The sequence below is a fragment of the Capricornis sumatraensis genome, chromosome 11 (genome assembly GCF_032405125.1).
Source record: "Capricornis sumatraensis isolate serow.1 chromosome 11, serow.2, whole genome shotgun sequence".
In the NCBI taxonomy this organism is placed as follows: Eukaryota; Metazoa; Chordata; class Mammalia; order Artiodactyla; family Bovidae; genus Capricornis; species Capricornis sumatraensis.
In genome coordinates this window covers 42,428,617-42,453,282 of record NC_091079.1, presented here as the reverse complement: position 1 = coordinate 42,453,282, position 24,666 = coordinate 42,428,617, and the positions used below count along the sequence as shown (strand labels likewise).

Sequence of the window (24,666 nt, the reverse complement as noted above, 5' to 3'; positions counted from 1 at the left end):
TGGGACCGGATGCCATGATCTTCGTTTTCTGAATGTTGAGCTTTAAGCCAACTTTTTCACTCTCCTCTTTCACTTTCATCAAGAGGCTTTTTAGTTCCTGTTCACTTTCTGGCATAAGGGTGGTGTCATCTGCATATCTGAGGTTATTGATATTTCTCCTGGCCATCTTGATTCCAGCTTGTGTTTCTTCCAGCCCAGCGTTTCTCATGATGTACTCTGCATATAAGTTAAATAAGCAGGGTGACAATATACAGCCTTGCCGTACTCCTTTTCCTATTTGGAACCAGTCTGTTGTTCCATGTCCAGTTCTAACTGTTGCTTCCTGACCTGCATACAGATTTCTCAAGAGGCAGGTCAGGTGGTCTGGTATTCCCATCTCCAACATATCCTGGTTCAATCCCTAATCCAGGAAGATTCCACATGCCTCGAGGCAGCTAAGTCCCACAACTGCTGAGCCTGTGCTCTAGAGCCCGGGAGCCACCACAGTGAGAAACCTGTGCAGTGCAACTAGAGAGTACCCCCTGCTTGCCTTGCCAACTAGAGATCGCTTGCTCAGCAATGGAGAACAAAAATAAATAAATAAATAAATAAATAAATAAAAATAGAATCCTGCCTTCATACACCATATGCCTTGTCTTTATACAGAAAAAGATATATATCCAGCCACAAACATCCGTGTGAGGAAGAAATAGTTATTGACAAATTCTGTTAGAAGAATAAATGGGCTTTTATATTTATAGAGGTGGCAAAGGAAATAACACATAAAGATACCACAGTTTAAAATGGAAAGCTAACCTCTCTGCTGAGCAAGGAAAATAGCTCTCTGGCTTTTTTTTTTTTTTTAATTGAAGTATAGTTGATTTACATCCATAATTTCTGCTCTACAGCAAAGTGATTCATTTATATACATTCTTTTTCACCTATAGATAATAATACTGCAGTGGACACTTTAAAACCTGTTAAGAGGGTAGATCTCATGTAGGGTCTTTTTTTTACTATAATTAATATTACCATGTGATAGACCAAGAAACCTACAAATGAAAGGGAGGATGTGCAACAGAAAAAGATTCAGATTGTTACGTCCAGTCAGCATGAAAGGAAGCCAGAGCGCATGATGAGCCTCTCATAGCAGCAGGTGAGTTGTGACCGTGCCTACGTGCAAGCCTGCACAAAGGCAGAGCTGAAAGAGCACAGGACTTAGTACTGGGAGGGATGGGCCTCACTTCTGTTCTTCCTTCTTGTTTGCACTTGAGCAAGTGGTTTGACCTCTCTGGGACTCGGATGCCAAGTATATAAAAGTTGAGGCTAAGTGAGATCTCAGCTTTGAACTCTACAATTCTATGATTATATTAAAGAGAAATAGTTTTTTCCTGATCGTAAACAAATGTGATGCGAACTTCCTCCCATGGCTAATTACAAGAGGACTTTCTATTGCTGTAATTCTGACTAAAGATCTGAGAATACTGGCATTGATGTGCTTGGAGAAGTGCCAGGATTTTTGTTTCAAAGTGGCTACAGCAAAGAATCTAGTAACATTCAATAAAACAAGTTTTGTTGTTGTTGTTGTTTGAACGGAGTTTTAGTAAATAAGAGATGCTAACTTATTTTTCATCTTTAAATAAATGTACATAATTGGGTGCTAAGTTGCTTCAATTGTGCCCAACTCTGTGAGATCCCATGGACTGTAGCCCACCATGCTCCTCTGTCCATGGAATTCTTCAGGCAAGAATACTGGGGTGGGTTTCATCTCTTACTCCAGGGGATCTTCCAACCCAGGGACCGAACCCATGTCTCCTGTCTCCTGCATTGGCGGGCAGATTCTTTACCATGTTGCCATGTGGGAAGCCCTAAATAAATGTATGCAGTACTGAAAATCCCAGGAGATGCACAAACTTTCCCCATGTAATTAATGAAACCTCTCCCTTTTACCCCCTCAAAATATCCCAGTTTGGATGCTAAGATGGAAGGGCACCCTACTGTTAGTAGATTCTTTTCCACTTTGCTTAATTCCAAACCCACTTCAAAGATATTCTTCATCTGGTTCTCAAGTGGCTTCAGATGGGCTTTATGAAAATCAATTGCAGCCAGAAGAGTGGGTTTTTCTCTTTCTTTTTCATTTCCTAGCTGCGGGGTTATTAAGAGCATATTTCCAGTGATCCAACACGCTGATGCAGTTTCTGCTTCGACAGGTAAAGAGCTCAGACGTTGTCATTCCCTCCTGTGATAAGAAAAGCTGACCAACAGAGAATCAGAGGATTTCCCTGTACTCATCTTAGAACTGCAGCCACAGGGCACCCTCCTCCCGAACCCCACACTGAATCTGGAGGGTCTTTAACAACCAGAAAAGTCCCTGGAGCAGAAACTGGGGATCCCAAACTGGCAGAAAGATTTAAACCAGCCCTCAGGACCCTCTCTGCCCTCCCTCCCAACCCTGCTTCCTGGAGAACGTCCCTTCCATTCTCCACAATGTTCCAGAACTCACAGCCCAATATATCTTTATGTGTTTTTATTAATTCCAGGGACTCAAGATTGGCATGAAATTTATTACAGCAAATTTAAAGCATTGCACAATTTCACTGCAACTTTGAAGACATTCCCTAGGGATTTTTTTTTTTTTTTTTACTTGAAAATTTAATCAAACAACCCCTTGGTCATGAATCTGCCTGGCCAGTTGATGGGGAGTTGTGTTCACACCTGCAGTGACGTGTACTCCAGACTCGATTCAATTACAAATCTCGGTGACCTCAACTCACCTACAGATGGCACTGAATGGGCAGATCTGCTTGCTCTCTATAATTACAGTGACGTATCCAGTTCTGCAAATCAGTGAACAGCTCCTGAAATTGCTATATAGCAAAATGGTGCAGAGTTACATGAAAACTGAAATCCTACTTCGTTCAGTCAACAGGGAAAGGCTTGTATCATCTCTGATTTTCATTTGTTTTTTTTTTAAATCAACTTATAATGGCTGTAAATGGATGTTTCTCAGAGAAAATTTGACTAAGCTCACTGTCAACTACAAATAGGCACTTGCCATAGGCACTTGCCTCTACAAGGCTGAAATCATGAACCACTGCAGCTGCTGACTTTCAACACCTCCTGATAGGAGCTCAGGGTGGAGAGCAGAAATGAGGAATGCTGTGCTAGGGTAGAGGGGAGAAGGGAAAAACTGGCAGAACAGGTCTTCAGGTAGTTTGGTATTTTCAGGAGCCGATTTTATGAGCCCAATTCTTATATCTCCTCGGGTCTAGAAAAGCACTAAAACCCTTCATGGAGACCACTGCTCCTTGTGACTAGCAGAAAGTTTCTGGGAAAACTTGTGCTTGACTGCATGTACTCTCCCACCACCAAAATCACACACATACTGCCCTTCCCCCACTGTCTCTTTGGAGTGGTCTCTCACAGCTATCTGAGGTGCTGTCTCCCGGGCTGCAGTCCCCATTTTGCCCCCAATAAAACTTAACTCACAGTTCTCACGTTGTGCATTTTTTAAAGTTGACGTCACGGCCCCTTTTGCTATTGGGAGTTGCGGGGCGGGGGATGTTTCTGTTGAAACCTCACTCTCTCTGGAGAACACAGACCACTGCAATCTCTCTTCCTCCCTGAGGACCCAGCATCCTTCAAGAGACCATCTTATCACAGCCAAAGACTACTCCTTCCGAGCACCAGCCTGCTCCTCTTTGAGCTCCAGCTAGTCCTTCTGTATCTGTTGGAGATGATGGTGGCAGCTGTGCCTCTTGGTGCTTCGTCCTAGAAAAGCTGCCTCTCCTCGGCCTCCCTGGGGCTTTCCCATCCTTTCGAAGTCCCAAGACTGATGCTAAGAGATCCTTGTATGTGCTTAGTTACTCAGTTGTGTGCGACTCTTTGCAACCCCATGGATTGTAGCCCACCAGGCTCCTCTGTCCATGGGATTCTCCAGGCGAGAATACTGGAGTGGGTTGCCGTGCCCTCGGATCTTCCAGACCCTGGGATCAAACCCCGGTCTCCTGCATTGCAGGCAGTTTCCTTAGCTTCTGAGCCATCAGGGAAGCCTTTATATCTGTACATATATATGTGTATATATATATATATATATTCTTTCTCAGATTCTTTTCAGTTATGGAAGATGACTTCCTAACCAACGGACACACATCTTACAGACATAATCTCTCCAGGTGTCTATCTTAACATGCCTTGGTGGTTAGAAGACTACAAAGAGTGTCAATCAAATTAACTGAAGTGATTTTTTCCATCTATTCCACATGCCACATATATAGGAAAATATGGGGGAGGGGAATAGATTTTTGCCATTTATATTCTAGGCAATCTGCTACTTCGATTATTTGCAATTGAAATGTGCCAGTTATTTCAGCTGTGTTTCTTTTTTAATGACATATTTTGAAAAAAACATTCAGGTTTATAACCAAGATATGTTAATTAATAATTTCAATTTTTTCCCTTGAGATGTTTTAGACCATAATTGACCCCATTTTTCCTCTTTCAGTCTTTATTCTTAATAAAAGTATAACTTTATGAATAACAATCCGATATTAATATAAGCATGGACTTATTAAACAAGGGAATTTTATGTAAGTGTTAGGGTAAGGTTAAATAACACAATATTAATATATAGCTTTATGGTTTCTAGAACAGACACTTGGAATTGAGAGATCTCAATTCTGCTATCTTAGAAGGCTTAAGTTATTTCGTAACTTTTTTTTTTTTCGTAACTTTTTAAAGTGGCTCTTACTGACTTTTTCATCACTTTGTATTTCTGATGAGATCCTTTCATACACATTATTATTGGACTGAATATTTTAAATATTTAAAATATTTTATAAACAAAGATTCTAGGCCAAGCTTGTAAGTGAAACCAAGTTATCGCAATTGATGGCTCAAGTCATTTGGTATTAAAAGCACTTCTGGGGAAGGTGGGGGAAAGTGCTTCCATTTCATTTTTCTTTCAGTTTTGTATTTGGATGTAGGGTAAGGTATAGCTGATAAAGTAACCAGACCGCCTCTGGTTCACTTATGTGACAGAACACTAGATGGCACTGTCTTCCTCAGGGATTGATCAGAATCCTTTTAGTCCATTTGTCAGGGATATGTTTCTTTTGTGTTTTCCAGAAATCGGATAAAAATATTCCCGTCACTTTGTTCTTAATGAAGTGTTAACTTTGCGAATAAGCCTCTACACTTGAGACAAAGCGGACTGTTTGAATAATGTAACTGAGAAAATGCCGGGTTGGTAGCTCTTTATGGCTTCTGGGAACCAAGACTCCTGGAACTGGTTTACTTTTCCATTGCTGTTGACGCTAATGAACTTTAGAACAGTTTCAGGTTTACATAAGCATCTCAGAGCTAGTACAGGGGGCTCTCATGCACTTTGCCCCCAGGTCCCCATTATCGCTCCCTTACTTTAGTGAGGCACACTTGTCACAGCCGATGAAGTGATGTTAACTTACTATTAGCTGAGGTTCAGACCTCATCCAGTTTCCTTAGTTGTTACCTCATGTCCTTTTCCCATCCCAGGATCCCCTCCAGATGACTTCTGGACATGTTGCCACCCTGTCCCCTCGAGCTCCTCGTGATGGTTGCCAGGTTACTGACTTGGTGAGTGTCTGGTGCTCCTTTGGTTATGGATTTAGGGGAGGAAGACCACACAGGTGCCAGGCCGCCTCCTCGCCTAGTGTCAGGGTGCACAGTGTGCTCAGGCGTGTCCGACTCTGAGACCCCATGGACTGTAGCCCACCAGACCCACGGGATTTCCCAGGCAAGAATATTGGAGTGGGTTGCCATTTCCTTTTCCAGGGTGTACACTATTTAAAACATTAATTTATTTTTAATTGTAGGATAATTGCTTTACAATATTGTATTGATTTCTGCCATACATCAACATAAGTCAGCCACAGGTATATGTATGTCCCCTCCCCCTTGAACCTCTTTCCCACCTCCCAACCCATCCCACCCCTCTAGGTTGTCACAGAGCGCTGCTCCCCATGTCATTCAGCAAATTCCTACCTGCTATCTATTGGATATATGGTGATGTATATTCTTCTGTGCTGCTTTCCCAATTCATAAGTGTCCACAAGTCACACTATCGATGTGATCAATCACTGTGTCCATTGACCTTCCTCTCCCAGCTGAGGAGTGCTTGTCAGGCTTCCTGTTTCCCCACCGTCAACGTGCCTTTCCCCTCCTTTGCTATACTTTTCTCCTTGGAAGGAAGTCATTGCACAGTGAGAACTTGAGGAGGTGGGTGTGATGATTCACCTCTTGGAAAGTGAAGTATCTATTATATTAATCATCTGGAACTCTTCTGCAATGGAAAAATTTCTCTTCTCCTCCATTTATTCACTAGTTTATTTATTTATAACAGTGTAGACTCATGAATATTTATTTTACCCTCTGGGTTATAACTCAATACTACTTTATTTATTTTGTTACTCACATTTTTCCAGCTTCGGCCCTTGGGGGATCTTTCAGTTGGCTTCTGTGTACCTTTGACATACCTCCATCAATGTATTTTTTTTTTTCTTTTTAAGCAGTTCAGTCTACAAATGGGATTTCACACCATTATTCTGTGAGCATGACTTTTCCATTACTAGAGTAATATGTTAATAATGAAAACTGAAAGATAGATGAAAATAGAAAGAAAAAGAAACAGTCCACTTTGTTTAAAAAGCCTTCGTTACTTTGTCAATCTTTGTTACTATTCATGTATTCTCTGAAAGTGTTTCTTTTTTCATTATTATTTTGCATACTTTTTTCTTACATTTCCTCTTTAAAAAACAGGTTTACTCATTCTTTGTAAATAATTTCATATCCTGATCATTTCTATTTAACAATACATCTTGGATGCTTTTCCCATGTTATTACATATATTTTACTTGAAATGTCCTCCATCGAATTAACCTTTCCTTTAGAGTTGAATTGGCTCATAAGTCTCTTCAGTGTGCAATTCTGGATGCAGAACCGACCTTTAACACATAGGGACTGAATAAACTATCTCTCAAAATTATCTGTTTCAACGTTTTAGAATTATAGTGATGAAATGCGTACATTTGAGCCTACAAGTTCTTTAAGCACTTTCTCCTTATTTCACGTATTTAAGATTGCTAAGAGTTGAGATAGGTCCAAGGAGAGCAGCCATATTTTTGAAGCCCTTGATTCATGTTTGGATTTTACAAAACTGGGCAAGCTGTATGAGGGCAGCCTAGGAAAAGGAAGGGGAAGATGTCGTCCAGACTACGCAAATAAGCCAGGGATCAACAGCCAAGAAGCTAAGCAAAATGAGCTGCTTAGTAAGAAACAGGCTTTTTGTAGAAATGATGTCTAATTCAGAGCCTGGGTGCTGACCTTCTCAGCACAAATTCTTACTCCTTTACTGAGAAATTATGCAACTGACTCAATTTCACATAGTTCAAGAAAATACAGGAAGAGATGACTCCACATCCTGGGTGGTACTAGTCACCTTATCCCCTCAGGAGCTCTCCTAAGTGGGCAGAACAGTTAGAACTTGTATTTTTCCCTAAGATCTCTGCTTAATCACGCCACCATGCTATCCGAAATATTCATTAAACAGTTAACACAGGTGACTGAAAACAGAAAACACCAGAGGCTAGACTCTTAGACATTTAACCAGAGGTTGTGCATTAAAGGAATGAAATTCAATTTCTGTCATTTTTTGTTTTAAAATTATTTTTCTCTCCAAGGAGAGAGTTCAGCCCTCATTTTGTATTATGTGGCATAATAACATGGAATTTCTTTGTCGGGTTTCACATTCAGAGGTTAAACCTCACGCACATCGTCTGTGTGTCTGGCGGGGAATCCTCACTGCCCCACTCACCCCCAATTCTCCCGTGAGGAGCTCACAGGGTATTCACTTCATCTTGTCTCAGCTTTGTCCTTGGGGAGCTGGGGGTTCCTATTTTCTCATCCACAGCTCTTGTTCCAGAAATTTGTGTATGTGTGAATTCTCTTCTCAGAGGACTTCCTTGTTATACTATTGATTGATAAGAAGAAAAATATTTATTTTTTATTTGATTCTCTGGAGTTGAGGGTTTTCATCTGATTTTTAAGTTTTTCACACTCTCCTTTTCTTTATTTCCTATTACAGACTGAGCAGCTCTCTGGAATATGATTGGGATATTTTTAAAGCTGTTGACAGATGGGGAGCTGTTGTTCAGAGAGCTAAGTGACAAATAACTGTGGATGTGTGTGTGTGGCGGGGGGCATTCGTGTCGGGGTGTCCTTAGAATGAAGTGCATTCCAACCCGCCAGCACCTGGCATGCTCCCGGGCACATGCAAGTGATCCACACCTACTTGTTGACTGAATAAATGGACGAATAGCTGGTATTGTATTGTGATATGATTCCCGAGCTTGAGATCTTGTGGTTGTTGTTCAGTCACTCAGTCGTGTCCAGCTCTTTGTGACCCCATGGACTGCAGCACGCCAGGCTTCCCTGTCCTTCACTGCCTCCTGGAGTTTGCTCATGTCCATTGAGTCGATGATGCCATCCAACCATCTTGTCCTCTGTCACCTCCTTCTCCTCTCTTGGAGCCAAGGGTGGTCCCAGAGAGGGATCCCAAGAAGGGAAGATGGTGCTCTGTCCCAGAACCAGAAACTCAGGGGTGGGCCAGGAACCTGTGATGAAGAGGCGATTCCAAGGCCTCTGAGACTGAGAGTCATGCCCTAACTCTACAGTCTGGGGGCTCTGTCCTTTGATGTCCACCCCCCACTTTGCTGCCCTCCTCCCCCCTCGCTTCAGCCTCTCTCTGAAACCCCCTGAAGCCTTCTCTTCTGCTGCCAGCACCCTGTCCCTCCTCTAAGCCAATCCTGAAGGTCACTTCTTTACAAAGCCTTTTTGCTGTTTGTCCAGGTCTGTCTTTGTTACCGGCCCCACCACCTCTCCACATGAAGATCCTCTTCACCTTTCCCCCCCTTATAATCGTTTTCCTACACTTGCTTGATCATCACTGCCCTTGTCCCCTTAAAGCCGGCCACCTGAAACTGAATTCAGTGAAGCACTGTAATGAATGACCACTAGTAACTACGGAATAAGGTTCTTTCAAACTAAATACATTGACAAGAAATTAGGAGTGATGATCCACTTTGGGGAAGAAGTGCCTTACAAAGAAGGATTCAAATCCTTTGACAGGGCAAGTGTTTTAACATCTGTCACCTGTATCCCCTTGCTCACATCAGAGTGACTTCCAGGGCAGTTAGATTTGGGAGTCCACCATCAGTGATCAGAATTGACCGGAACGCCCCCTTGTGGTCTTTTGTGAAAGAGCATCTCCTTTTGCTTGCGGTCTTTGCCCGCTACTGCGCCCATTATCTATTTCAGCAACCACAGTTCACTGGCATCTTTGTGGTCACTAAAACCACTAGACATTTCTTCCTATTTGAACTTCGAAGTCCCAGGCCTCCCTGAAGTGCATTTGATCAGAGAGTGTTTTAATGACTATGTTGCTTCAGAGCTTCCCTGGTGGCTCAGACAGTAAAGAGTCCACCTGCCAAAATAGGAGACCGGGGTTTGATCCCTGGGTTGGGAAGACCCCTTGGAGGAGGAAACAGCAACCCACTCCAGTATTCTTGCCTGAGAATTCCATGGACAGAGGAGCCTGTTGGGCTACAGTTCATGGGGCCACAAAGGGTTGGACATGACAGAGCAATTAATACACAAACGTGTTGTTTCAAACAGATGCATAAATATTTTGCATCTTGCAACATAGTGGCATTAAATAAGTTTTGAGTAACCACAACCCCCATGTTGGTCAATTTGAACTGGACACTTCTCTAACACTAAGGCTATCGCCTTAGCCCCGGACGTCCAAAATACCCCAAACCATGCATATTTAAAGAACTCATTTGGTGGTAAAACCTGATCTGAAGCTATGTATAGGCTATATTCACTCCACTTCCTATGAACTCAGGCATTTTTCCTACAGAAATGTTTTATTTGTTTAGTGGTTTCTTCTCCAGTGTTCACTGAGAGAAATCCACCAAATATTAAGTATATTTATTGTATTAAGGGAAGTCGCTCAGTCGTGTCCGATTCTTTGCGACCCCATGGACAGTAGCCAACCAGGCTCCTCCATCCATGGGATTTTCCAGGCAAGAAAACTGGAGTGGGTTGCCATTTCCTCTTCCAATTTATTGTATAAGCCTTTCAAGTAAAGACAAAAAAGCAAACCTTAAATCAGAAACACATCTGACCCTGAGGTTAGCAGATGAGGGCTTAAGAACTTGTCTGAGCCCCAGCATAAAGTGTAATTTAAAAACGCACGGATTTTTTTGTTTTGTGACATGGTATTGACTTTCAGTGCTGTAAATAAAGCCACCTTTGATTCTAGAAGTTCTATATTAACAGAGCACAATGACCAATCCAGATTATCTCTGAAAAATCTTATCAGTGGCCTAGAGATGGAGGCCCAAGCCTGCCCCTATCATTTCCAGATTTAAGGGAAACATTCACGATCACTTGGTGACCATCTTGAGGACCCTGTGACATTTTTGGCACTTGCTCCTACTCCAAGTATTTAGATTCATAAGAATACAGGAAATTAAACTGGAAGGCTTCCCTCTTACACATCTCTCAGATTAGGACTTTCTGGGATAAATTTTCATCAGTTTAATACAACCTCAATGTCATGAAATGGAGTACAAATGTTATCAAAGCAATTCATTCAAAAGCATAGTTTCCATAAGTTGTCTTTTTAAAAAGAGTGAATGGTGAGTTAAATACTTGCATGACTTTTCTCCCCAAATTAAAATTTTTAGAAGACGTTTTTTCTCACATCTGTCTGGACTTCAAGTGGGGCATCTTATACCTGCTTAGAACATCTAGCCAAGTCACGAAGACGCCACTGTAAAGAAATTTCACTTGTTTTATTTTGCAAGAAAATATGAAGAGAAACCACTCTATTCCTTTTGTGGCCCTGAATGCAACTGATTTCTCAGCCGTGAATAAGCAACCCTAATGTCCAGGTATTCCAGAGTGACTGTGTGAGTTCAAGGTGATCTTTTTTTTAAAGTGCCAAAGCACTGAGTGGAGAGAATGGTGGGTGTATGGGTATCTTTGTGTACCTATAGTCATTATTGCCATCAGGAAGAAAGGCAAGGCACCCCCAGTTCATCAGAAAACCTCATATAGTCAAAGCACAGAGATAGAGAACTGATGTCTCATTCAACCAGCAGAAGTAGAAATGCAGGTACAGAATGGGGAAAAAGGTAGGTGGTGTGAGAGAATCTCTGATGGGAATTAAGCTTGGGCATGGAGAGTGGCTTTAAAATCAGAAGGGTGGGGGCTGACCCATAGGATGAGCAATTGTTTTAATTCAGTTGAATTTATTAGATGCTGGTGCTTCGCGTCCTTTTAGCTGCAGCTTGCTCGGCTATAGTTTGTTTGAGCAAAAGGAAAGCCTTCAGCACAGGCAAGATGAGAAATGAGCTCACATTTAACTTCAGTGCCCTTGATCTGTCACATTGTGTAAGCAAATATGGTCCCTCCTCTAATCAACCCTCTTCTATGCTCCTGGGTGTGGTGTGTCCCCTAAAGGCAGACCCAGATATGCTTTACTGGCGGGATTCTGACAGTACCCCAAGAAGGCTTCTAGAGGGCCTATTGAAGCACCGAGTGTCCCCTCCTCCCAGAGACACATGTCAGGGCTACGAGCTCTACTTTAGGTTCAGTGAGCTTCCTGTTTGTAAGAAAGGAAAAAGCCACACTTCCTCCTCCGTCTTCCTCCTCTACTCCTGCAGCCACCTTTGGGAAGGCAAGCCATCTAGGGAAACAGAAGGTCTTCTTCTGAGCAGATCACTTTGCAATACAGGTCAAAGCTGGGGCTGGCTCTTGAACCTGGGCATGCACTGTGCTCACCTTAGATTCCTGGGAAGCTTTTAAGTTCACTGACACCCCTGTATCTCCCCCACCCAGTGGAGAACAACAGAGTCGGGATCTTGAGGGTGGAAGTGGGGTGGCCACTCTGTTTTTCAAATTCTCAATAATGACCTGGGACATGAAGATGTAACCAGCCTGCATGTCTCTGTGGACCCCGAGATTAAATAAGTACCTGCCCAGGCCCTGGTTCTGCCAGTCAGGAACCCTAACAGTGCGTGTTGTCTGCCGAGCACCACCTAGCTGGACGCAGGTCGAGAACAAGCGAGGAAGCCCAGGTGACAGCAGAGACGCTGAAGGCAAAGGAATTCAGACGTGACCTGGATGTGGGGTGAAGGGTGGTGGGACAGTTGAATGTAAAACTGCCAGAGGAAGCAGAGTGGAGAAAAACGAGGTAAAGGTGAATTTAGTCACTTCCTAGAGATGTTGTTTTGCTTTGGGGATTCCTTATGCTCTTTCTTGATGCTGGGTCACGTGTGAGCTTCTGAAATGGAGTGTGAACAGGTGTGTGTATGTAAAAAAATGCAGCGTGGTGAGTCACGTCACCAGCTCTGCAGACATTAGATGGTGATAACAGTTCACCTTTGTGAAGGTGGCTCTTGTGAGTTGAGAATTTTAGAATACTTACAATGGACCTTTAAAAAACATTATATGGGAAAGGAAGTTAAAAGTTAGGGGAAAGCAGAATATTTCGTCCTTTTCTCCAGGCACCCAACACCTAGGCAGCACATACAAAGGGAAATTGTAATGGTGCTTGGTAGATAAGCCCGGTTTCCCTGTTGGCTCAGTGGTAAAGAATCCACCTGCCAGTGCAGGAGACACAGGAGATGTGGGTTTGATCTCTGGGTTGGGAAGATCCCCTGAAGGAGGAAACGGCAACCCAGTCCAGTATTCCTGCCTGGAGAATCCCATGGACAGAGGAGCCTGGTGGGCTGTAGTCCATGAGGTCGCACAGAGTCAGATAGGACTGAGCTACTGAGCACACACACATATACTTTACTAAGCCTATTTGAAAACAAATCCTGCTGGGCCCCCCGACAGGGATGATGGGTGTCCAGGCCACCAACTCCTCAGTTCTCCAATCTGAAAACACTCAAAGGATGGAGGCAGAACTTGTACACATTTTTCAAACGATGTAACCAATGGAATCACCTCCCAACCCCCACTCCCCCACCAACTGGTACCCATTTTTATATTGACAGTTGGAAATGTTAAACATCAGTGAAAAACTTGAGATGTTACTGACCCAGGTGTATTAAAATAAGATCAAAAATAGAAATATTAGGTATATACACAAACAGCATAGGTGAAATGTGATATGACATAGCCTTTTCCATTCAAGCTACAGTAGAAAAATTTAACAAACAAAACCTCTATCTAATTGCTCCAGTGATTCAGAAAAGCCTCCTCACTCATTTAGTTTCCAGCATAGCCTCATATAAATAGACTCACACAGACCACACAAAATTTAGAAAAGATTGCTGAATCACAAAAATAGCCCCTGAATACGGCATTTTTACTTCCTAGAGTACAACTAAAATGAATACTTGATCAATAAAATAATGTTCAGAATCATTTGAAGCAGTAAAGAAAGCTCTGATGTTTTGTAAGGCCCTAGAAGTTCCGCAGAGATTAAAATCATCTTGTTCGTCCAAACTACAAGGTCCAAAGAAGTCTGGATACAGGAAATTGTGGAATTGAAAAGCTGGACTGTTCAAAAACATTCCTTCTATTGGGAGAGCAGTTCCTGAAGCTCCCTTCCAGGGGAGCTGGGCAAACCTGGGTGGCTGGGGAATCTGCGTGGCTTAACACGGTGGCCCTGCCTGCTTGCTGATGACCCTTTCAAGGAAAGAGATTCCTCTGCCCAGCTGGGGTTCTGAGTGATCTCCACGGAAGGAAGTGCTGACCAGTCCAGATTTCAGGGGGTGGGAGGTCACAGAAATCTGGGAAGGACATGGAAGCATCTGACTTCACCTGCAAAATCTAACAGGTTGGATTAGTAGATTTTTTTTTTTTGTTTAAATTAGCTCAAGCACAGAGAACATACAAGGAAGTGCAATGAAGACATCTGGTTATTTCAGTTGTGCTCCTGTCTGTGATCTACTGAAATGGCCTCCAAACCTCTGAGTCACATGCCCCCTTGTAAACAAGAGGCCGATGTGGGTGCACTTTGGTGGGATAGGTGTTTTCTTCTCAGAAACCCATGTCCAGGTGTTGGACTCGCAGAGCCAGTGTGCCTGCTGGGTGCAGGCTGGTGGACATATTGCCCTTGAGAGGAGACTCCTTTCCTGTGGAAGAAGTCCTTCCTGAGTTTTATCCCTGTGTGAAGGAAGCAAGGACAGCCGGGGAAGCCAGCCCAGGAAATAACTAGTGACCGGGGATTGTTGTTTTTCCCTTTGGAGGGAGGCGGCGGTCCCGTGCACGGCTTGAGTCCTCGGCACTACGGCTGCTGCTGGTACTGGCCCTCGGTGGCCGTGTAGAAGTCGTCCAGCACGCTCTGTAGGTAGTCGAACGTCGGCCTCTCCTCTGCCTTTTCCTTCCAGCACATCTTCATGATGTCATAGAGCTCATCTGGGCAGTTCTCCATGCGGGGCATCCTGTAGCCCTGCGACAGGGCGGTCATCACGTCCGCGTTAGTTCTCCCTGGAGGCGAAAAACCCACAGGTACTGTTTAGAAGCCTGACCGAGGGTCACGCGATGCAGTGGTACCCACCTCCGTCATCCCTGGTTGGAGCGAGTGTCGGAGGATGCTGTGGGCTGAACTGTGTTCCCACAGTCCCCGCTCTCCTGGAAATTCCTATACTGAAGACCTAGCCCCCAGGACCTCAGAATGGAACTGTGTTTAGACATAAGGCCTGTAAAGAGGTGAACAAGCCTTTAGGGTGGGACTAAGCCCCATCTGACTGGTGTCTTTATAAGAAGAAGTGATTAGAACTCGGGGATGCAGAGAAAAGCCAGAGAAAAGACAGATGGAGATGTTGTCTCAAGGGCCGAGGATGAGCCTTGGAGAAAGCAATCCCGTCAACACCTTCATCTTGGACCCCTAGCCTGAAGAACTGCGAGAAAATACATTTCTGTTGTATAAGCGATTCAGTTTGTGGTATTTTGTTACAGCTGCTCTCAAAACTGGTAGAGGGGCTAAGGACATTTCTGTAAGCAACGTAATCCTATAAAGGAGGGCAGTACAAAGAGGCTCTAGGCAGCATTCAGCTGCCAAAGTAAAAACCAGTGAACGTGATAAGCAGAAGACAGAGCGAGTTCTCTTTAACGACAAAAGGATGTTGGACCGGACAGATCTTGTGAATAAACAAGCCCAATTCTAACATTTCATCTCACTGTCTTTTGCACGATTTTTTCCCCCCAGCTTCTACTGGTAATTAATTTAAAAAACAAAACAAAACATCATTTTCTCACCCATTATCTCCCAATACTTTTTCAAAATCAGCTTTTCATTGCAAGTTTACTTAAAGAAGTCAGGATCCTTAAGTGAGCTAGACCAACTGTTTCATTTCCACTCCTCAAATTGTCCTCAGGACAAGAAGAGGCAGAGCTTGCAGGCTCTGGGGAGGGAACCAGCGTGCCTGCGTGCTATGTCACTTCAGTTGTGTCCGACTCTTTGAGACTCCATGGACTGTAGCCCACCAGGCTCCTCTGTCCATAGGATTCTCCAGAATACTGGAGTGGGTTGCCATTTCCTTCTCCATGGGATCTTTCTGACTTAGGGATCCATCCTGTGTCTCTTAAACATCTCCTGCACTGGCAGATGAGTTCTTTATAACTAGCTCCACCTGGAAGCCCAGGGCACCCACTATTCCTGCCGGGCTCTGCAGGATTGCTGACTGTGGAGGATGGCTTTTACTCTAATCACTTGTCTCAGGTTAGCTCAGACACTGAACTGTCCATCTTTGACACTGAGAAGAGCTTTAAGGGGAAAAAAAAAAGGTCATTTTAATAGTATTTTTCTCCATCATTAAAATGGGATAATAAAACATGCTAATTCAGCCATTTTAGCAGCCTTCCCTGGTGGCTCAGTGGTAAAGAATCCGCCTGCAATACAGGAGACCTGGGTTTGATGCCTTGGTTGGGAAGATCCCCTGGAGAAGGGGATGGCAACCCACTCCGGTATTTTTGCCTGGAGTACCCATGGACAGAGGAGCCTGGCAGGCTACCGTCCATGGGGTTGCAAAGAGTTGGACACAACTGAATGAATAAACAACAACAACAACAACAGGGGCTGGAGGTGGGTAGGTGGGTCGGGGAGTTAGGGTCTAATGGGTACAGTATCAATTTGGGAAGATGAAGACGTTCTGGAAATGAATGATGGTGATAAGTCCAGCGGGTGAGGGCAAGGTGGCCAGGATTCCGTAGGAGCCAGTGATGCAGCTCTGGGCCAGAATCTCCTTCTCTGAGCCCCAGAGCTTTGTCCACACATCACTGTGGAGCGTGCAATACCTACCACACAACACTTGTGAGGTTGTATGTTTATTGATCAGGTGTCATATATAGGCAAAGTATATAATCTTTCTCTATAGCTTGTAGATTATAGATAGATATCTGGGCTGATTCAGAAATACCGTCCCCATTTTGCGGTGGTTTTATTCATTAACTTCGGTGTCTAGAGCAGAGCAGCCATCAGAATATGAAATCTGGCACCGGAGGGTTTCACGGGACCGTCAGCCCACTGTGTAGGCCCCAACCAAAGGCTTCCCCCTCCCGCCAGCCCTCCAGGCCCAACAGCAGCAAAGGTGACTAGGAGCCTGGAGGCCACATCACTGCTCCGCCCCAAAGTCTCCCATCTCTTGCAAAGTCAGAGGTGAAGCCCCTGGGCAGCCTCTGAGGCTCACATCCGCTCCACATCATCCCCACACCTCCTGCCCCTGCTCGGAACCGGTGCTCTGGCTGTTTCCTCCATGGGACACCCAGCCCCGGACAGCCCCTGGGGCTCTCTGCCAAGGCACTGAGTCCCTGCTGCTACTGGATCGCTTTTAGAACCTGCAACCCACCCCCCCCACCCCAATCCCTAAACCATCATACCCTCCCCCAACAGCATACTTCCCATCCTACATACAGTCCTTATTATCAGTGATTATTATAAATGATTGTAATCAATACTCAACTATTAGCTCTCAAGGGAGGAGCTGGGACTGCTCCATCCAGCACCTTGGGAGTGCTTAGCACCCTCAGATTTTTGAATGAGGGAATGATTTAAACACTAAAGGTTTACTTTTAAACTGGCCATATCCATTGATTTTGTGAAAAGCCCAACATTAACAAGAAAGAGAAGGCTTTGGGGAAAAGTCCCTCTGCTTCCATGTTCTGGAAAAGAGAGAGCTGGCAGAATCTGGCTGGGAAGATGTTAGGCATCTGGAAATACTGAATGACGTCCCCACAGCCAGTAAGTTGAGGATGTGAAGAATCATTTGTTTGCAGACAGAGGTGGTTGTCTCTTGAAGTGGCAGAGACTCCAAAGTACATTATACAAATCTCTGTTTCAGAACTGACCAAGCAAGAGTCACACAGCATCATTTCTATGTCCGTCTCCTCCACCATCCGGTGCGAGGCTCGGGAGGAGCCCCGTGTCTAGTCCTCCAGCCACGTTGCTTCAGCATTATCTGTGACCGCGCCAGGCACATTCTAGGCTGTTAGTGGTGGAATTCATTAGTGGAGCGAAAGATATCCACTCAGACACGAAGGCGGAGAAGTGTCTAAGCATATTTTACAATACCTTCCACTAAAGACAAAGTTATCACACCCTTGTCTTTCCTCTGGATATTTGTTCATCTTTTTTATGTCTCATACCACCCGGCTTTTTTCTCATATATATCCTGCAAATGGAAATTGGTAAGTAAGCAGTACCTGGGTAGGGAATTTTCCCATAGGTGACAATTTCGTACAGGAGAATCCCAAAGGACCACACATCAGACTTGATGGTGAAACATCCGAAGTTGATTGCCTCTGGAGCTGTCCACTTAATGGGGAACTTAGCACCTAGGGGAGAAAACACAGGGGCTTTACTTGGGTCTCTGAGCTGAAACGAAAAAGTCACAGGCATGTGACTCTCACACTTTCCTTCTTTGAGGGGGAAAGTTTTGATGATTTATTTTGAATGGGTAACACATGCATATCCCAGGTGGCTCAGTGATAAAGAAGCCGAATGTCAATGCAGGAGACCCAGGTTCAATCCCTGGGTCAAAAAGATCCCCTGGAGAAGGAAATGGGAACCCACTCCAATATTCTTGCCTGGGAAATCCCATGGATAAGAGGAGCCTAGCAGGCTACAGTCCATGGGATCACAAAGAGTCAGACATGACTGAAGCTGCTGAGCACACAAACACACAGAGGCCTGTCAAATTCTACAAAACCAATAAAATAAATTGATCTCCTGGGTCTGAATCCTGGCTCTCCCACTTACTATATGGCTTCAGAAGCTTCTGAGCCTCTCCTTTCTCCTCATCTACAAGAAGGAAACAATACACTACTTATCATATAGGGTTACTGTAGAGATAAATGAGGTAATGTATGAAAGGCACTTAGAACAGCAGCTGCCTCACTGCCTGCTGTTGTTGACTGCTGGTGCTGTTGTTCAGCTGCTCAGTTGTGTCTGGCTATCTGCGACCCCATAGACCGCAGCACACCAGGTTTCCCTGTCCTTCACTACCTCCCAGAGTTTGCTCAAACTCATGTCCATTGAATAGGTGGTGCTATCTCACCATCTCCTCCTTTGTCACTCCCTTCTCCTCCTGCCCTCAATCTTTCTCTGCATTAAGGTCTTTTCCTTTTACCTACTTCTTCTCAAACTGTTTTCCCTGACCTGCCATTTTGCTGAAGGTGATTAAGGCCAAGGATAAATTATAGTCCACTAAAGAGTTACCGAAACTTGAGGCAGGAGAACCACCTTAAGCGTGACAAATGCAAGAGATGTTTTGCAAATCAAAACAATGTTTTCAGTCTGTTTGTCACAGCTATGAATTCTGTGGGCACCTTCCAGAAATAACACACATGTCGTTAAATTAATCCTTAACAAGTCTTAGGAATGTCAAGGAAGTGCTTGACTCTTTCAGTAGAGAAAGCACTGCAAAAAACCCCCAAACACTACCCACTGAACTTTCAGGAATGAGACTGTCGGAGTCCTCAGATCACAAACAACACAGAACAGGCTCCAGCGGGAGAGGCCAGTGCAGCGCCAGGCAGGCTGGACTCGGGGTTTCCACGTATATTATGGAACGTGGGGAAATAAAGGAGTGTGTTTTTGTAGTGTTACATTTACTTCTGTGTGTGTGTGATAATTTTCATGTTTTAATTTGTATTGGGTTGGCTAGAAGGTTCATTCGGGTTTTTCCACAAGATGCAACGGAGAAAGAAACCTGAACGAAATTTTTGGGCAACCCGACAGTTAAAAGGCCAGAATACAGCCTTGAATAGTATAGTATTCATTACAAATATTTTTTCTACAGTGAAGCAAAGTGTACCTCATTGGGTGAAAAGCTCTGACATGTAATATGAACAAAGAATTACGATTCTGCCAAGCCTCTTCTTGTTTTGCCTTGCTTAATTGAAATACAAATGACAGCATTTTTAAATTTTATAAAAGTATCGTACAGAGACAATCGAAAGAGTAATTTTTTAAAAAGAAAACAATTAGGATATACCACAAACTGCAACTATGGTACATTTTGAATATTGTACCAAATGAATTCTTTTTTTTTTTTTTTGATGCCTATTGTAATTGCTTTGTTAAAAATAGGCAAAAATAAAACAAAAGTAAACAATAACCAAACACCTAAAGATGGCTCTGGGAACATACCTTCTCTGGCTGTGTACTCGTTATCTTCAATCACTCGAGCAAGACCAAAGTCTGCGATTTTGCACATGAGAGACTCGGAGACTAACACATTAGCGGCTCGTAGGTCCCGGTGGATGTAGTTTTTCCTCTCGATGTACGCCATTCCCTCGGCGATCTGGAAACAGAACAAGGCTTTCCTTTAGACGTTCTACTTAGGCCCAGAGAGGAAAATCAGAAAGCTTCTGAGTTCTTGTATGATATTCTGAAGGTTCAAGTTTTTCAAACGGAGGGTAAATTACAATCGCCCCCTGGAGTCCTCTCTAAAATAACTGCTCCTCCAAATCTCCAATGATGACAATCAGTCTCAACATGATTTTTTAAGTTGTCTCAGCCTTTCTGAATGTGTGGAGGCCCTTTTGAAGACACTGTAGATACGAGGACGTCATTGTCCCAGCTTTTCAGAAGCGAAAACAGAGCTGGGGGAGTGATGCGCTAACAGACCCAAGAGCAGGCTGGACCTGTCACCACACATTCATGCAAGAAAAGTTGATTCTAGATTCCATTAGCCAGAGTAGTCTGATTTCTTCCTGCTGCTGCAAAATAGAGAAACAGAGCTGGATTTACTGGTGTCCCTGTCACCACATCCCTGCTGTCCAGGTAGCTGACTGCCCACAGGACCCAGGCTTCAAGCTCTCTCTGCACAATCCCTCCAGGATGAGCAAAAGAGTCACCCAGACACAAAGCTGATGGATGGCAGGAGAGAAGCAATGAGCCAAAGATAAAACAGGGGAGGTGAAACTGCTACGCAGCACTTACTGGAAAATCGGGTTAAGGAATTAAAACAGGGTTGTTTAGGAAAACATTACCAAATTATTAAGATAAGAATCAAAAAGTAAGAAAGGAAGGGAGGGATGGAGGGAGGGAAAGGAAGGAAAGAGAGAAGAATGAGTGAAGGAAGGGAGGGTGGGAAGAAGGGAAGGACCAAGGAGCTGTGTCTGGTGAGCAGTTAGAGGGAAAACTAATTAGGATTACTTCACACAGGAATGAGTGTATTCTGCAGATTCTACCTTGAATTCCAGGCAGCTCAGGGTGGCGGACTTGACTCCTTCCTAACTCCATCCTCAACGGCATCCTCCTTATCACTCATCAAAGGCCAGTTCAGCCAGGCACTGCAGCTCAGCAAAGGCTTAGCTCCTTACTACATGAGATGCTTCTCCCGACTCCAATGACTACAGACTGGGACTATAGACTCCAAAGACTGGACTGGGAACCAGGAAGAGCCGAGGTTTGCTGTGATTCCAACACAAGCTGGACACTGCATCAGGGACCCTTGCCAGACACGTCTCCAGGACGTGACCCACCACTCCGAGGAGCCCAGGGACACAGGCTGAATCTCTAACCGGGGGCACCAAGGACTCACATCTCTCTCATTCTCGGTGACGGATCTGAATGCTCAGCTTATGAAAAGCATCCTGGGAACTTGTTGGTAAGGCTCTTCTTACACACTCACTGAGTTCTGCATTTACACAAACCTGAATGCATTTTTAAAAAACATGATTCTTTGAAATAACAACAGACTTGCAGCAAGTCTAGCTTATTCTGGCTTTCTTTTTCATCTCAGGGTTTGTTAAGAAGCTCATATTGCAAATAATAATAATGGCGCTCACTGAGACAAAGATTCGAAACAATAGCATTCGCCAAGTGGAATAAACAATGGATATGAGAGCGTAACAAAAGCTTTTGGATAGGACTTGTTCTGAGGTCACAAAAGACTACAATTCTCTTTTTATATAAAATGTACTATTTCCCTGGTCTGTATGCATTGGTCTTTCTGGGTTTCTTTCTTTTTTTTAAACCTTAATCTTTTTTTTTTTTTTTTTGGTTGTTGTATTTACTTTGACTAAAGTAAAACCAGCTCTATTTCTCTATTTTGCAACACCAGGAAGAAATCAGAGACCACTCTGGCTAATGGAATCCAGGATCAACTTTCCTTGCGTGAATATGTTCTACCTCCTCTGGGCCACTTAGTCTAGCAGCTGTCAGCACGGAAGAAAGAGCGGTTGCATAAATACATCACCCCCAGGCTCAGCCATTTGCTGGGACCCAAGGAGGGAGGGGCAGTGCTCACCTCCCACTTTCTTTTTAATTAAATTATAGTTTATTTACAATGTTCCAGTCACAATGTACCGCAAAGTGACTCAGTTATACCTGTATATTGGATTGGCCAAAAAGTTCATTCCAGTTTTCATAAGAGCTCACGGAAAAATTGAATGAACTTTTTGGCCAACCCAATACATGTGTATTCTTTTTCAGATTCTTACCATTATAGGTTATTACAAGATATTGAATATAGCTTCCTGCACTCTACAGCAAGTCCTTGGTGTTTATCTATTTTATATATAGTAGCATGGATCTGGGGCTTCCCAGGTGGCTCAGTGGCTACAAAATCTGCCTGCAATGCAGGAAACGGGGAGATGCAGGTTTGATCCCTGGGTCGGGAAGATTCCCTGGAGGAGGGCATGGCAACCCACTCCAGTATTCTTGCCTGGAGAATCCCATGGACAGAGGAGCCTGGTGGGGTATAGTCCCTAGGGTCGTGAAGAGCCAGACACGACTGAAGTGACTTAATATGCATGCATGCATGCACACAGCATGTATCTGTTAATCCCACCAGCTTGGGAAGGGTGAATTGTGAAGGAGTTAGGTGGAGTTGCTCAGGTCTGATGAGGACAGAATCTGATTCAGGAAGATTCCTTTGCACCCAGAGGTATTTTACATAGATGATGATAATAATAATAAGGTGGCTGATTGACAGGTAGATAGATATATAGAGAGATGGTAATAACCATCACTTCTCCCAGCACTAAAGGAGTGCTTTTTATGCACCAGACTCGGTTTTACCTTCATTAAACCTACTTCACATTTCATCTGAAAAACAAATCTATCAGGAAAGTTTTATTTCCATTATACACATGTGAATGAGACTTAAAGAGGCACAGGAACCTCCTGAAAGTCACAGAGGGAGGGAGAGAGCCAGGACTGACACCCAGGAGGGCCGACCTCCAGGTCACATCCCAGAATGTCCCATCAGCAAGAAAGCTCACAATTAGATGCTTCTGGAACTCAAATTTTTCATCAAGAGGAAACTATTTCGCTGAGAAGAGGAAAGAATGCTTTTGATGTTTCCTCTTAGAATTCATTGTTGATAAGCCCAAATTTCACAGCTCTGAAATGCTATCACAAGCCCTCCCCATGTAGAGCTCAGGAAGGACATACAAGCTTGGACACACGTGGGCTGTCTTTGTCTGGAGCAGTGCTTCTCAACCTTTTTTCATTATCACCCTCTAAGGAGAAAAATTGGAGGGCAAGAGGAGAATGGAATGACAGAGGATAAGATGGTCGGATGGCATCACTGACTCAATGGACATAAGTCTGAGCAAACTCTGGGAGATAGTGGAGGACAGAGGAGCCTGGCCTGCTGCAGTCCATGGGGTCACAAAGAGTTGAACATGATTTAGTGACTGAACAACAACAACAACAAAAATAAATACTAAGAAATAGGATTTCATCCAGTAGGTTTGAGCTGTGGAGGGCCACAGAAACATCTAAACTTTCCTCATCCCCCATGAATGAATTCTGACTCCCGTGGGGGCAATCTTGCCCCATTTTGAATTCTTGGTCTAGAAGCTAAATTAAGCAAAGAAGGTATAAAGCCCATTTTTCCCTATGACTCAAAAGTGGCAAATAAGATGGATGATGATATATTCTTGGCTTGGATGAGGTTAACACTCTGTCAGAATGAAAATAACCAGGCTAAAATTAAGCAGGAAAATATTCTTTCATTCAAGTAGCCCTATATATTGTGAAAAAAGCAATAACTATCTTTCCTTTCAGAAAATTCGACAAGGCTGAAAGGAAATTATTTTCCTAGAGTCATGCCACAGGTTAGCGCAATGGTTTGGAAGTGACTTTAATTTCCCTTCTGCTCATTTAATGGTTAAATTCAGTTTTAACCCTTAAGACCATATTTCTTAACTCTGGCTGGCTGTGTCCCTGGGCATCTTATGGTAACCCAGGTCTCACCCTAAACCACCTAAACCTGCACCCCTAAGAGTGAGGCCTCCCTGGCTGGCTGTGATGTGCAGTCCAGGCGAAGAACTGCCTTGGCCCTTGTCACTTTCCAGGAGCTTGACTCCGATCCTGATTTATTCAGTAAGAACCTGGGTTTTAATAAGCTCTTTGTCTACACACTGAACTTGCAGAAGCACTGCATTAGATCCAGTGCTTTTCAACTTCAGCTGTCTTAGAATCTGAAGTTCTACACGGACTGGCATGAAATCCCAGTCTCAGCCTCATGAATGGACGGACAATTGTCCTCCTAAGGCTGGGGAAAGGAGGTCCCCCCACAACTCAACTGAGGAGAAATAAGGAGCATAGCCGGCAGGAAAGAGCCCAGGCGGGGAGGCTAGGGTGCCAAACGGGGGCTGATGGCCCAGGTGGTGGGCAGTGCAGAACGTGTGTCCTGAGCTTCTGTTTCTTTTGTTACTTAGGGAGAACACCAGGCTCATAGCTCAGAGGCAGGGAAACTGGAACCCTTCCTGCACATCAAGTTTCTGGGGTCAGGCCGTTATTGACAGGGCTTAGAAAATTGATTTAACCTCTCAGCTTTAAATAGTTGGAAGGGATTCTCTACCTCTTGAGCCACGTCGGCATCATGCCAGCATCAGGCTCAGTGATGCACAAACATGAGAAAATCTTGCCTTTCTGAACCACCTGCCAACACTAAAGAAGAACTAAAAATGTCTCTTTCTCCATGCGCTAATTTCCAACTCGGTACTAGAGTGTCTGTGTGTGAAGTAAGTGGAAATTTGAAGTAAAAACCTCCCCTATGACCTAAAATGAGAATATTCATACAAGGAGACAAGGTTGGTGATGTGTCTGGACTCTTGGTTTAAAGCTACCTTGATTGACGGTCACATGGGCTGGCCATTTCCTGAGGT

The 24,666-nt window shown here is 44.0% G+C and overlaps 1 protein-coding gene across 4 annotated transcripts in view; it reads right to left on the bottom strand.

Moving 5' to 3' along the window:
• Positions 1 to 10,670: 10,670 nt before the first annotated feature.
• Positions 10,671 to 24,666, bottom strand: part of LYN (LYN proto-oncogene, Src family tyrosine kinase) — a 109,090-nt gene continuing 95,094 nt past the window's right edge. For 3 of the 4 annotated variants that reach the window (XM_068983926.1, XM_068983927.1, XM_068983929.1), the window contains exons 11-13: positions 19,688 to 19,841; positions 17,740 to 17,871; positions 10,671 to 14,526 (exon numbers count right to left, since the gene is read on the bottom strand). In XM_068983926.1, the coding sequence (XP_068840027.1) occupies positions 14,324 to 14,526; positions 17,740 to 17,871; positions 19,688 to 19,841 (489 nt within the window). In that variant the 3' untranslated portion in view covers positions 10,671 to 14,323. The remainder of the gene's footprint in view (positions 14,527 to 17,739; positions 17,872 to 19,687; positions 19,842 to 24,666) is intronic. The other variant, XM_068983930.1, reaches the window with a different exon arrangement.